This window comes from Oncorhynchus tshawytscha, linkage group LG14 (assembly GCF_018296145.1).
Source record: "Oncorhynchus tshawytscha isolate Ot180627B linkage group LG14, Otsh_v2.0, whole genome shotgun sequence".
NCBI lineage: Eukaryota > Metazoa > Chordata > Actinopteri > Salmoniformes > Salmonidae > Oncorhynchus > Oncorhynchus tshawytscha.
Genome location: NC_056442.1, coordinates 18,103,965 through 18,119,178, shown reverse-complemented (window position 1 = coordinate 18,119,178; position 15,214 = coordinate 18,103,965). Strand labels below are relative to the sequence as shown.

The following is a 15,214-nucleotide window of genomic DNA, read 5'->3' as shown; positions in this document are numbered from 1 at the left end:
TGAAGACTGAGAATCTGCTCAGATTTTTGCTGAATAACCCCCCTCCCCTCCTCTCAAAGTGCAGTGCCAAAGACTTGTCTTTATGGAAGGCCAAATATACAGTTGGATAGTAAATTGCACTATTTTTCTGTGGTGTTGTTTGCGAAGAGCGTACACCACTCTTTCATAGAAAAATATGTTTAAGATTTTATTCTAGTTTTACATAGCAAAAATCAATTTAAGCGTTAAGGCACATAGGTTACCATAGAATGGCCAGTTTGAAGGTAAAAAAAAATACATTTGGTTTGTCAGTTGGGAAGAGGTCATATACAAACAAAGTGAACAAAGACATGGAATTAGCATGTGACAGAATAAATCAGGAGAATTAAACATAATTAGGTGCCAGTTACTAATGAATATGACTAAACACACATTAGGCTACTCAAGATGTAAAATGACGTGATGAGTTATAGCAATCAGATAGCAGACAAGTGATCTTATGTGGAACAAAATGTGACTTTTTCCTACAGAATGCTGATAATTGTAGTCCTACCTGAACAACGTGTTCCGTGTGGAATGTAATCACAAAGTGAAAATCAAGGCCTGCATGTACATTTATCATAAATTGTTAATGAAATGAACTGACAATGGTGGTAAAAAGAGTTCCACTGACTATGGTTAGACACATTTTTTTTCCCTCAATAATCCATGTGTCGGAGTTTGAAAGGAAAAAAGGAGCTATGCATTGCATTAAAAGGGGGTGGAAGTATTGCATGATAAATGAAACTGGACAGGCAGTTGAGTAAGCATTAGATCCAACACAGCCTGGCTCTGGCCAGAAATCAAATCCGATAGGTTGCAACTTTAGCCCTTCCTTGGAGAATATTTCCTTTGTGAATCTTTACTTTGGTTTAGCTACAAACTTGGAAAGAATAATGAAATATAAGCAAATCAACCTTGGAAACAGTTTGTCATAATGAAACCTATGTAAAAAGACAAATCATGGCCATCAGTGATTCAGATGTGAGTGGCATTCTCTCTCAACCCCAGACGATTTACAAATACTCAGGTGATCTTCCATTGTGAATTGGGACTCATGAAAATGTGGTCCCAAGAAAATCACATTGACAGAAGAAAAACATTGAAGCTACTGTAATAGAATAGATAGAAGTAACTTGCTCTTCAACAACGTACATTAAATTAGCATCAATTTCTGTACTGTTATCTAAATACGTCAACAAATTTTCACAATATACACCGAGGGTACAAAACATTCAGAACATCTGCTCTTTCCATGACATTGACCAGGTGAAAGCTATGATCCCTTATTGCCGTCACCTGTTAAATCCACTTCAAATCAGTGTAGATGCAGGGGAGAAGAAAGGTTAACAAAGGATTTTTAAGCCTAGAGATATGGATTGTCTTTGTGCCATTCAAAGGATGAATGGGAAAGAACTACCACGCTGCTGGGTTTTTCCACACTCAACTGTTTCCGGTGTTTCAAGAATGGTCCACCACCCAAAGGATTGTGGGAAGCATTGGGGTCAACATTGGCCAGCATCGCTGTGGAACGCTTTCGAAACCTTGTCGAGTTAATACCCCGATGAATTGAGGCTGTTCTGAGGGCAAAGGAGGGTACAACTCAACATTAGAAAAGATGTTCCTATTGTTTTGTACACTGTGTATATCATGTCTTGCTACAATTCTGTCTAATTGCAAACAGATGCAGAATTGGAGGAAATTAAGCTTGTAATTGACAAATCAAAGACAAAATGTGATGAAGGTAAAACTTTAAAAGAGAAGCCATTTTAGACATAAGAATCTTGTATAATTTCACCTTGCAACCAAATAAATAATGCCAGCATCAGAGACACATTATCGAGTGCAACCCGAGTTGCCATCGACCAGTAAGAGCTGGCTAAAGCTGTGTTATTGACGTCATAAGTCATTGTCTAACTGACCGTTCCGATCCCACGGTTTCCTGTGACAATATAATGGGAACGTTGTTCCTTCAACAGTCATCCCACGGGGCAAGAAATGTAGAAAAGAAGATGCACTGTCCAGCCGTATGCATAAACGTGTCCTTATTAGAGAAGGTTCTTGTAGTCTTATTAGCTGCGCCATATTGAGATGTTTTCCCAACATTGGCACAAACGTGCAAGAGTAATTTAAGGTCACAGTAGGTACCTGGACACTTCGGAGGCATCATATCCAAACTATAGGAAAATGTCCCCTATAGACGTGTCAAAAGGAGTTATTGAGAGAAAATGGCTCCTGTCGCAAAAAAAAAGGTTTTGGTCTCAATTTCAACCTTCTCCATGTAAGGCAACAAACTACTATCATCTCACGACAGGATGCAGCCTAGTGGTTTTGGGATGAACTGAACTCCCAACGTGATATCCAAATTAAATAAGGGAGTAAAAGAAAAACATTGGTTTGTTGGGGGAAGAGTCTGACCACATGGCTAGTGTGCTGCTAAGTCTCCTCATCCCAGAGACAGAGCTGTTTGTGGGGGACATAGTAGGTGAAGTGGTAGCCTTTGCTGCAGCTTTTGATGCCACACTTGTAGGGGCTGCCTTTGCCTGTGGTGTCGCGGTTGCGGCAGTACTTGAGCAGGCAGGGGTACCACTCCAGGCGCAGGCTGAAGCTGCAGGAGCAGGGTTGCCACACGTCTCTCGTAGAGCGGCACGACAGCAGGACCGGGACCACGTCCACCGACTGGGGCAGGATCTCAAACACGGAGCCCTCCACTCCTACAGGTGCAGAAAGCAACATATTTGTGAGTCAATGCTCTAATAAAAAAGGTGCCTGGTCCCAGTTCTGTTTGTGCGGTCTTGACAACTCCCTCTGTGACAATGACCATAGGATTTAGCAAGACGGCACAAACCAATATGGGACCAGGCTAGTAATAAGAAATTTTGTCATGCAAGAGTGCTGTTCTCTCTATTCACTCAGATGGTTCACCATGCACTGTACACTATGACCATCAAGCAACATTGTTTATAGTACTGCAGTGTACATTATCTATGCCTAGACACTGTGGACTTAATATAAAGGAGTAAGTTAGTCCTAAATATTTCTAAAACTAAAAGCATTGCATTTGGGACAAATCATTCACTAAACCCTAAACCTCAACTAAAACTTGAATAATAACATGGAAATTGAGCAAGTTGGCTCAAAGTGGAGGAGAAATGGACTTCCATCACTGCTTGTATTTATAAGAGGTTGAATGCACTGAGCTGTGGGTTTGAACTACTGGCGCACAGCTCGGACACCCATGCATACCCCACAAGACATGCCACGAGGTCTCTTCACAGTCAGTAGGGGCCTGAGGGCACACAGTCTGAATATATTGTAATGTTTTCAAAATTGTATAAACTGCTTTAATTTTGGAAGAGTAGCTGCTGCCTTGGCAACAGCTAATGGGGATCCATAATAAATACAAATAAACTAAAGACACATGGCTATTTTCAGTCAGCAAAACAACTATCACGAAACGTAATTGTTTAAAGTTGAGCCAAGAATACACTCATATAGAAAAAGAGCTTTAGGAGCAAAACAGACTTTCAGGGAGAGTGTAATCTTTGTTTAAATTGTCAAAGACTAATAGTGTTATTGAAATAGAACTGTGCTAGTTTGGTATGGTAGTGTACATATAGAGCTAAAATGTATTGGATTAATTTACATTCGAGCGAGAATGTGATTAAGGTCTAGACCAAGGATGGGCAACACCATTCCTAGAGGCCATAGTGTGGTGGCTTTCATTCCAGCTAGTCATACTTCTCAGAAAGAGGGTGGGGGCTGACCTCTCCAAATGAAAAAGAGAAGCTGGGAGGACAAAAATTAAAAGGTGAAATGTATCTTATTTCACGTCCACACAATGGTGGACAAATGTGTATCATGTCTTGAGAAAGGCCACTAGGACAAAACATTGACTGTGAAAGATACAGGATCACCAGTTGTGGAAAAAGTACACAATTGTCATACTTGAGTAAAAGTAAAGATACCTTAGAAAATGACTCACGTGAAAGTCACCCAGTAAAATACTAGAGTAAAAGCGTAAAAGTATTTGGTTTTAAATATACTTAAAACGTCTTGGAACTCTAGGGGCAGTATTTTCATTTTTGGAGAAAAAAAAACATTCCCGTTTTAAACGGGATATTTTGTCAGGAAAAGCTGCTAGAATATGCATATAATTGACAGCTTTCGATAGAAAACACTAACGTTTCCAAAACTGTAAAGATATTGTCTGTGAGTATAACAGAACTGATGTTGCAAACGAAAGCCTGATAAAAATCCAATCCGGAAGTGCCCCAGGTTTTGAAATCGTTTCAAATTGCTTATATTAAGCATACCAGCCGGCACCATTTTATTTTTACGGATAGCCAGGGACACACTCCAACACTCAGACATCATTTACAAAAAAAGCATTTGTGTTTAGTGAGTCCGCCAGATCAGTAGGGATTACCAGGGATGTTCTCTTGATAAGTACATGAATTGGATAATTTTCCTGTCCTGCTAAGCATTCAAAATGTAACGAGTAATTTTGGGTCTTAGGGAAAATGTATGGAGTAAAAAGTACATTGTCTTCAGGAATTAAGTAAAAGTTGTCAAATATAAATTGTAAAGTACAGATACCCCAAAAAACTACTTAAGTAGTACCTTAAAGTATTTTTACTTAAGTACTTTAGACCACTGCAGATAAAAATGAAAGGTTATCTCCCGGCCTCTCATTTTCCATTTGTATTAATTCCCTTTGGGACGACATTATCTGTGACACACTGTGCCCACATTCATTCTATTGACCTCTCTCCAGCCAATGTTGGACGTCCCTCTCCCGGGTGTAGATGGCCTCCCGGGCCTCGCTGCACATGTTGTAGATGTGGCTGCTGAGCTGCCACGCCCGGCTCAGGTTCAGCGCCACGTTCATGGTCAGCTGGTCCAGGCCCCGCCTCTCCTCGGCCATGCGGATGGCGTGAGGGTTTTTCTGATGGACAGCAGGATAAAGTCAGTCATGTCGCCAAGATCACTTTATCAAAATGGGATAATGCTCATTCACTTCCCCCACTCCGAGCAAGGACACTCACTGGCCTTATTTGTTACTTGTTATTCCCTGTATATTTCCTTTGGAGTTATCACTGATTAGACACAGCAGGAATAGGTGAAAGCAACATATTGGAACTACAAAGGAAGCTCTTGCTAGCAAGTATCATGTTGTGTTAGATCAGTGATTACCCGAAGGAGAGGAAGAAAGAAAGGATAAATGTAACATTCAAACAAGGCCATTCAGTAAGCGAATTTCCCTGTACTACTAGTGCATATGTAACGGAGGAGGTTTGGAACCACTCTCGTGTGAATACTTCTGTTAGCTCCCGCAGCTAATGCCTTGGCTTTAACTCGGTGACGAACAGTCTTGAAGCACCAGAGTTGGAACCCCGGTTGGTGACACATACCTGTCTGAGTCGGGCCATGGACTCGCTGGGGATGAACTCATTGTGGTTGAGGCGCGAGATGAAGCACAGGGCCTGGTACTGGCTCTGGCCCCTCTCCAGCTCCCCAAGGATGAGTGCCCGGAAGATCTTCACATCCTGAAGCGGAGAGAGGGAAGGAGACAGATTGTGAGGCAGCATGACTGCAACTGCATAGGATCTGGGTTGTGTTCATTATGCACCAAATGGAAAATAATGTTGAAACCGAGGGACTTCCTAGACTTGTCCAATAAGAAAGATGTACATTTTCAATTTAAAAAAAAGTTTTGCTAGGGTGTGCCATACTGTTTTGGACCAGTATACTAGGCTTGAAACAAGTTTGGAATGCACATTAAGCAACTGAATCCTTCATTCTGCATCTAAATTATAATGAGAGATTTGGAGAAAAGAATTCTACCATTTACAGTCTCCTTTCACTAGAACTGCTTATTTGCACAGTCAAATCGGTGCAAAGAGTTCAACTAAATCAACACCCATAACTTCAAAAGAGGAATCATTTAGTTACACTTTTCATGTTGACAAAACAGAAAGATGTTGGAAGGTTTTAGCATGACTTTGTTGCTGTTGGCAACCGAACAAGAAATCTGGCTGGGCCCCAAGGCCATAAAGAGCAGCTCTAGTCGAGGACAGCAAAGCCACAGACCTGTCTCCCCATTCATCAGCTCTCCCTTCCCTGACATCCTCTTGGCTCTTTCTCCCTCTCCCACACACACACATCCCAAGCAGACAGCCCGCAGAGGAGAACCAACTTTTACTCCCGGGGGAATAAGGAGGAACTCTTGGACAACTCAGATAAACAAGGTAGATCTACAGCCACCTTCAACCCCCGTTTTGTTTGCCACCTCTCAAGCGCTTTCGTCTCACTCTCCTGTTTGGGAAACTGTACTTTAGAGCAACACATCCATTTGGTCTCCAGAGATACTCGTAATTCATTCACCGCCTTGTATGGGAAATCTGGTAGAACATGTTGCATGTAACGCCAGGACCGTGGGTTTGAGTCCCGCTGGAGCCACCCATACGAAAGTGTATGTACACACGACTGTTAGTTACTTTGCATAAAAGGCTCTGCTATATGGCATTTATTATTGTCGCGTTCTGACCTTTATTTCCTTTGTTTTGTCTTTATTTAGTATGGTCGGGGTGTGAGTTTGGGGGAGTCTGTTTCTCCATTTCTGTGTTTGGCCTGATATGGTTCTCAGAGGCAGCTGTTTATCGTTGTTCCTGATTGAGAACCATATTTAGGTAGCCTGGGTTTCACCGTTGGTTTGTGGGTGTTTGTTTCCATGTGTGTGTTTGTCGCCACACGGTACGGTTTGGTTATTTCACGTATTCGTTTATTGTTTTTGTATTTCATTGTGTTCAGTGCTTTTCTTATTAAAATCGTCATGAACACTTACCACGCCGCATCTTGGTCCGATCCTTACTCCTCTTCAGACGAGGACATCTGCCGTTACAATTATCTAGCTCAACCTGAGACAAACAAGCAGCTGATAATGACTCACAATAACTGGAGGAATGTCCAAGACAGTGACGTTGTCATTGCTTTAATTGATCTGTGTGTTGGAATAGCAAAGCACATAATTGAAGTATAATTGGAGCCAGACATGAAGGAATCATGGCATAAGGGAATGAGAATTTAAGAAAACACAGAAGGGGAGGTAGCTATATATTTTATATAAGTAGTGGCAGTATAGGACCTCCCAGTCAGTAGACAAATGGTGCAGCGGCACTGGGTGGGAAGATGAGAGCTGTTGTGTGTGTGTGTGTGTGTGTGTGTGTGGCATTCCTGTCAGATAGGGGTTGGGTTGGGGGAGGGACTGCTCCAGGCACACTCGGGGTAATTTCAGGAAAGCTCTAAAACCACCTCTGACCTCAGCCACCGTCAAAGGGGAGGAGCCCGGGCAGACAGCAGCAGATGGGGTAGTACAACGGGAGGACATGGTGATGCAGCCAAAGCTTCATGCTGTCATGCCAGGTGTTAAGACTGAGTGACATCTATATATTACATTTAACATCCTGCTCTAAACTATGTTGGAGACCTATGTGAATTTCTAAAAGGCAAAAAACTGAGAAGTTTATATATAATATATATATATATAAATAAAATAAAATAAAATCTTTTAAAATAAGAGCTAAAAAAACATGGGATTTTTGGGATACTTTCACTAACCCAGTAAATGGGTATAATTTATTCAAATAAATAAGATGACACCCTCGGTTCTATAAATACAGCCGCACGAGAAGGATCATGCTTTTTGTTTATCTGGAGTAGTCCTAACTTCTGGCTGCAACAGAAGCTCTGTGCCAAGTTACTAGGTTGGCACCCTCCCAGTCCTAAGTAACCTCAGGAGGCTGAAGAAATTCGGCTTGTCACCAAAAGCACTCACAAACTTCTACAGATGCACAATCGAGAGCATCCTGTCGGGCTGTATCACCGCCTGGTACGCAACTGCTCCGCCCACAACCGTAAGGCTCTCCAGAGGGTAGTGAGGTCTGCACAACGCATCACCGGGGGGGCAAACTACCTGCCCTCCAGGACACCTACACCACCCGATGTTACAGGAAGGCCATAAAGATCATCAAGGACATCAACCACCCGAGCCACTGCCTATTCACCACGCTATCATCCAGAAGGCAAGGTCAGTACAGGTGCATCAAAGCTGGGACCGAGAGACTGAAAAACAGCTTCTATCTCAAGGCCATCAGACTGTTAAACAGCCACCACTAACATTGAGTGGCTGCTGCCAACACACTGACTCAACTACAGCCACTTTAATAATGGGAATTGATGGGAAATGTAAAATATTGCTAGCCACTTTAAACAATGCTACCTAATATAATGCTTACATACCCTACATTATTCATCTCATATGTATATGTATATACTGTACTCTTTTTCATCTACTGCATCTTTATGTAATACATGTATCACTAGCCACTTTAACTATGCCACTTTGTTTACATACTCATCTCATATGTATATACTGCACTCAATACCATCTACTGTATCTTGCCTATGCCGCTCTGTACCATCACTCATTCATATATCTTTACGTACATATTCTTTATCCCCTTACACTTGTGTCTATAAGGTAGTAGTTCTGGAATTGTTAGCTAGATTACTTGTTGGTTATTACTGTATTGTCGGAACTAGAAGCACAAGCATTTCGCTACACTCGCATTAACATCTGCTAACCATGTGTATGTGACAAATAAAATTTGATTCGATATTAACTACAACCTAAAACCTCTTCCCTTCATGTTAAAAGGATGGTTCCATGTTAAAAGGAACCACCAACTTTCATATGTTCTGAGCAAGGAACTTAAGTTTTTTTTTTTTTTTTACATGGCACATATTGCACTTTTACTTCTCCAACACTTTGTTTTTGCATTATTTAAACCAATTTGAACATGTTTCATTATTTATTTGAGGCTAAATAGTTTGTATTATATTAAGTTAAAATAAGTGTTTCAGTATTGTTGTAATTGTCATTATTACAAAAAAAAAAAAAGTGGCTGATTTAATCGGTATCGGCTTATTTTGGTCCTCCAATAAATCGGTATCGGCGTTGAAAAATCATAATCGGTTGACCTCTAATTGAAATATATAATTTATGCCTCATGAAATTACATGCTCCAAGCGCAAAATTCACAACAACTGTTTGATACAGTTATGATAAAAAACCCTATCTGCTAAAAGCAGAATATGGCCACATAATTATATCTAGTTTTTCACCCAACATTCAGAAAAATCGGACGAAATGTGTGTTGTATTGATATCCAAAATGTTAAGAGGCATGGCTCTCATTTGACATTCATTAAAATAAAAAAAATTTTAAAAAATTAAAATCGCCCACCTCGTTTACTAGGAGTCCTAGCCCATTTGTTATCTAGCGTTTTAAAAATGTCCTTGCGCTGATAAATAGACTACAAGCACGCCAAAGAGGGAGGTTTGTATCCAAACTGACTATCTGCATCAGGGCAAAAAGCCAAAAGCTAGTGTACCCACACAACTCCACTTGCAGGCTCAACGTATCATCTACAACATAGGAGAGGGTTTAGGGCCCATTTCATAGTTGGTTACTTTTCGTGGGAAGCTTATTTAAAGAGGTACACAAAAGCCTTTTCTCGCACTCAAAAAAGGTCCTATTTACAGTGATCATTCTCTGTAGCTACACTGTAGCCATGCTACCCCGACACCTTGAGAGAGAATATGCTGTTCATGGCTGTGAAAGAGAGTCGTAAAACTTCTGTAGACCCGTAACATTGAACGAACCCATTGAAAATCAGACTGGTCACTATGACTGCTAGCGGGGTTAATGGCAGCCAGTGAACTTTTCGACGCCAGTAAAGTTGTGCCAAATGCCATCCCCAGAGTTCCTGTCGCTTCCTGTTTTCCAAGCCACTCTAAGACCCTGTCTGTTTGATAAGGCTGCTGTTTGGAGAGGCCCAGCAGTCACAGATTGACATTTGGGATCAGTGGTTTACACAGTGAGTGGTAGAGGATGAAATAAGACTTTAAATAAATCTGTGAGAAAGCCAAATGGTGGGCTTCTTCTTATCTTCTACTCAAAATGCCAAAATGCAGGTATACTGGTGAGCACATTTAAAAAATATATAATTCCACCAAAATATGGAAAAATGTCAAATGCAGTAAACAACAAAAAGTTTACTACGTCGAGCACACGTAGGGCAGTCGTTTTGAGAGAGAACTCAGCCGAGACATCCAAATGCACTGCAAACAAACTTCTCGAAAAGCAACACAAGCCAGCTCAGCTGCACACGGCTCATTTTTGTGGAGGGAATAAATAAATATTTTTTTTAAATCATTAAGTTCCCCTTTAAGCATAATAAGGGAGTACCACTTGTTTTTGTGATGGTAAAGATATTGTAAAGATATTTGCATTGGTGTCTCAGAGACCTGGGTGAAAAGGCACAGGTGTACAAGGAGGATTAAGACAGAAGAAAGACAAACAAACAGAGGAGGAAGAAAAGGAGCTTGGCTGAGAAATGCTGGAGTTGAGGCTAATTACGGAACACTAAGAGAAGGAATGTGAAGTCAGATTTTGGGGGATCGGTTACACCTGGCTGTTTTGTCAAGAGAATTAGCAAATGCTGGCTGGAGTGAAGGGACAATGAAAACACAGGGGGTACCGCTGCTGGGAGGCGTCCTAGTGGGTATTTAAACAGACAATAAAAAAGGTATGCTTTACTTCAAATGGCTATGTAGGTGAGAATGAGAACACGCCTAAAGGCATTGACAAAACACACACTCAAAATGTAAAGATGGTATGTATATTCATAATCTAACCATGCATGGCCATCAGATATTTCAAATGAATTAGCAATTGACAACAGTATTTTAAAAAAAAATTTAAGTATTTGGAAAGGCCAGTTTCTCCAAACTAGCAGAAAAACATGCCGGTTTATTGACATGCAATTCGGATCAACATCAGTAGCTTGATAAGTGATGACCTTCAGCTATAGCTTCAGTCCCATACAGCTCCAACCCAAACGTCTCGCGGACATCAAAGGTCAGAATCAAAAGATCGGACTCTTCAGAATCCAAATTGCTCAGGCGTTGAGTAAATACTTATCCGATCATTTCCATGGGGTCATAGAAATGTATATTTTTCTAGTGTCCTTCCGCTTTTACGTCTAATTTGAACCAAATTTTTTAGTTACTTTAATTTCCTGTTGTTTGGTGGAAGTTAATGAACAATAGCGAGTGATTAGTTCTTCTTATCCCTTGAAAGGAAGACCATCAAAATAGGTTTTATCGACATTTTGTAGGAATGGCCATTTTCCCATGAACTATTACTTAATAAGTTCAGGCCCCTTTGACATTTAATTTACACTGAAAATTGGCCATATCTGATAGATTTTACAAGGTGCCTTGTTTTCGTTGAGCTGCAGTCCAAAATATCCACAAAAGGAGTACAGATGGGTCAAACCAAGCAGAAACCACATCCATCTGTTTTCTTTAATAAAATTGTCTTAATTTAGTTTAGTGTTGTGCATAATTTGATTGTAAAATGTTCAAAAGGTATTCAGTGTTACTGTGTCTGCCCTGTTCCTCTCCTGCCTGGCTCCGATTGTGGGAACGACAAGAGACCTTAATATTAGCAGTGTTTAAAGGCCAAAAATCTGCCTGGCGACTCGGAGCAGTATAAAGACATCGGCTAGTGGACGAGAGGCCAGGAGACAGTCCTCAGTGAGAGCAGCCCAGAGGAGAGGACAATGAGTATGGGGAAAAAGGCCCTTCAAACTAACCTGGTGCTAGCTCTGTTTGTTCTGTGTAGCCAACAGCCACAGGAGTGAGTTGGCTACAGCACAAACAGATACGGGAACAGGCTATCGCCAAAACAGCAAAATTGGCCTAGAATGAACAAAAAAATGCTGCCTAAATGATGATTTCACACCAAAAAACAACAAGGCTACCATTCTTAAGCCGCTTGTCTTAAGAGAAAGACAAACTAGACACCATTCTTCTCCACACCTCCGTCTTTAGTGTTCATGCTGATGGTCTGCTAAACTCCAAAGATATTCTGAGGAAATGCATTGCAGTTCCTGTGTATTGCTCACTTCGCTGTATTGCGCAACTTTTTCCATTTGTGTAGCAGATCTCCCACACAGGGATCAATACATGGTGGGAGATGGAGTTCACAGTAGTGGGACCTTACACAACTGCAGCGGGTGCATTCACTGGATGGCCCCCATGGTCTTAGAATTCTAACCAGTATGGTATCCATTCCTAAAACCACCTTTTCCAAGAAATGTTGTGACACTGCTTGCCCATAAATAAAATAAGTCTGACAAGTTTGTGCAAGTGACAATCGGGGTGGCCTCGGGTAGGATCCCGAAGGCGAGGCAGTAGATGAGTCAACTTCAGCTGCATTGCAAAACCGGACCCCACTTCATATTTACAAGGAAATGCTGAGAGAAATTTCCCCAGAATTCCACATGAGCAACCGGAGATAAATGTAAAAGCCACCCAGATGTTAATAATAAAAAGTTGGAAACAATGGCGCGATGGTATAATTGGGCCACAACGGACTCCAAGTGCTCGTTCAAGTTTCCAACTACTTGCCCAAGGTTACTGGGAAATATGCAATGTCTGAAAGGATAAAGAGGAATAGGCAGTTGCCAAACAGGTCAGAGATAGAGCCCAATGGGAGTTGGCTCATAAAGGCCAACCGCTGTGCTCGCTGCTCTTTACAAACATGTGGGTGTGTGGGAGAAACAAATCAATTCATTCCACGAGTTGCTTACCGTTTGGGCGTATTCATAACTTCCCTTTATTTGAAGAGAAAAATTCTAGATATAAGACAGCCTGAGGGCTGAGCGAGTTGTGAAATACAATACATTTATAACACGGATAAAAGGAAGATTTAAGAGAGGGCTAAATGTGCTCGTTCACACAACCGTGGCATTGTTGGTAGTGAGGCCCAGTAAATTTAGAGTGATAGTGTGTCAGGTAGATTCCCAACATCTGTTGCTCATCTCAGCCAGTGTGTGTGTGTGACAAATAAGCTGCAATTATAGTTTTGGTCACACGTAGGGGTGGTATCAGGGCAGAGCGAGAGAATGTGTAAAACCTACACATGCAATGTCTGAGAAAGTGCTGGATATTAAGTCAATATTTACCGGCAAAAAAAGCACTCCACAGTGTATGTATTTAAGTGTGTTTATATGACGTTTCAACCCTTGGTTTAAGAACAGAACATGTCGGAATGATGCCAGACACACTGAAAGAGCACTGCTAGAGCTGCAAGTGCTGTTATTGTGAAGTGTAAATGCCTAAGAGCAACAACTGTTTAGCCGTGACGTGGTAGGCTACACAAGCTCACAGAACGGGACCGCCGAGTTCTGAAGCGCGTAAAAATAGTTGGTCCTTGGTTGCAACACTCACTACAGAGTTCCAAACTGCCTCTGGAAGCAACGTCAGCACAAGAACTGTTCGTCGGGAGCGCCATGAAATGGTTTTCCATGGCGAGCAGCCGCACACAAGCCTAAGATCACCATGCGCAATGACAAGCGTCTGCTGGTGTGGATTAAAGCTCGCCACCATTGGACTATGGAGTGATGAATCACGCTTCACCATCTGGCAGTCCGACGGACAAATCTGGTTTTGGCGGACACCAGGAGAAAACTACTATAGTTCCAACTATTAAGTTTGGTGGAGGAATAATGGTCTGGGGATGTTTTTCATGGTTCGGGCTAGGTCCCTAAGTTAGAGTGAAGGGAAATCGTAATGCTACAGAATACAATGACATTCTAGACAATTCTGAGCTTCCAACTTTGGGGAAAGCCCTTTCCTGTTTCAGCATGACATGCACAAAGCAAAGTCCATACAGAAATGGTTTGTCGAGATCGGTGTGGGAGAACATGACTGGCCTGTACAGAGCCCTGACCTCAATCCCCTCGAACACCATTGGGATGAATTGGAACGTCGACTGCGAGCCAGGCCTAATCGCCCAACATCAGTGCTGGACCTCGCTAACGCTCATGGCTGAATGGAAGAAAATCTCCGCTGCAATGTTCCAACATCTAGTGGAAAGCATTCCCACAAGAGTGGAGGCTGTTATACCAACAAAGGGGAGGACCAACTCCATATTAATGCCCATGATTTTGGAATGAGATGTTCGACAAGCAGGTGTCCACATACCTTTGGTTATACAGTGTACATGGTACCGTAATTCCTACATATAGTCTATGAGACAGACCCCCAAATGTGGGTCCGTCGGACTCACTTGGTACGATGTCGCAGTGATTTGTTGAAGGTCTACAGTATGTACCTAGAGTTGGAAAATGTGATGGCAGTGCAGCATTGGTAGTTTTCTGTGTGTTACTCTTTCGACCCTCTTTTCCATTCATTTTTCCCCTCATGACAATCAATGTCAGTATACAATAAGTTATTGCTCACTTGTATCCTTTAGGATTTATTCACACCCCTTGACTTATCCACATTTTCTTGCGTTCCAGGCTGAATTTGAAATGGATTACATTTAGATTTTTGGTTAAAGTGGAATTATGTTTTTTATTTTTTTATTTTTATGAATTAAAAATGAAAAGCTGAAATTATTCAACCCTTTTGTTATGTCAAGCCTAAATAAGTCCAGGAGTAAAAATGTGCTTAACAAGTCGCCTAATAAGTTGCACAGACTGACTCTGTGTGCAATAATAGTGTTTAACATGATTTTTGAATGACTACCTAATCCCTGTACCCCAGACATAAAAGTATCTGTAAGGTGCCTCAGTCAAGCAGTGAATTTCAAACAGATACAACCACAAAGACCAGAGAGGTTTTCCAATGCCTCACAAAGGGCACCTATTGGTAGATGTGTAAAAATATCAGACATTGGAATATCCCTTTGAGCATGGGGAAGTTATTAATTACACTTTGGATGGTGTATCAACCATACAAAGTGTAATTAAAAACTTCACCATGCTCAAAGGGATATTCAATGTCTGCTATTTTTATCCTGTCACTACGAAGATAAAGGCGTCCTTCCTAACTCCATTACCAGAGAGGAAGGAAACCGCTCAGGGATTTCACCATGAGGCCAATGGTGACTTTAAAAAACAGTGAGTTTAATGGCTGTGATAGGAGAAAACTGAGGACGGATAAACATTGTAGTTACTCCACAATAATAACCTAATTGACAGAGCGAAAAGGAATCCTGTACATAAAAAATATTCCAAAACATGCATCCTGTTAGCAACAAGGCACTAAAATACTACTG

The 15,214-nt window shown here is 41.4% G+C and overlaps 1 protein-coding gene across 1 annotated transcript in view; it reads right to left on the bottom strand.

The window, feature by feature from the left end:
- Window positions 1–174: 174 nt before the first annotated feature.
- LOC112266719 (out at first protein homolog) overlaps window positions 175–15,214 on the bottom strand; it is a 33,839-nt gene continuing 18,799 nt past the window's right edge. The window contains exons 2-4 of the mRNA XM_024444443.2: window positions 5,433–5,567; window positions 4,786–4,966; window positions 175–2,732 (exon numbers count right to left, since the gene is read on the bottom strand). Coding sequence (XP_024300211.1) covers window positions 2,455–2,732; window positions 4,786–4,966; window positions 5,433–5,567 — 594 coding nt within the window. The 3' untranslated portion in view covers window positions 175–2,454. The remainder of the gene's footprint in view (window positions 2,733–4,785; window positions 4,967–5,432; window positions 5,568–15,214) is intronic.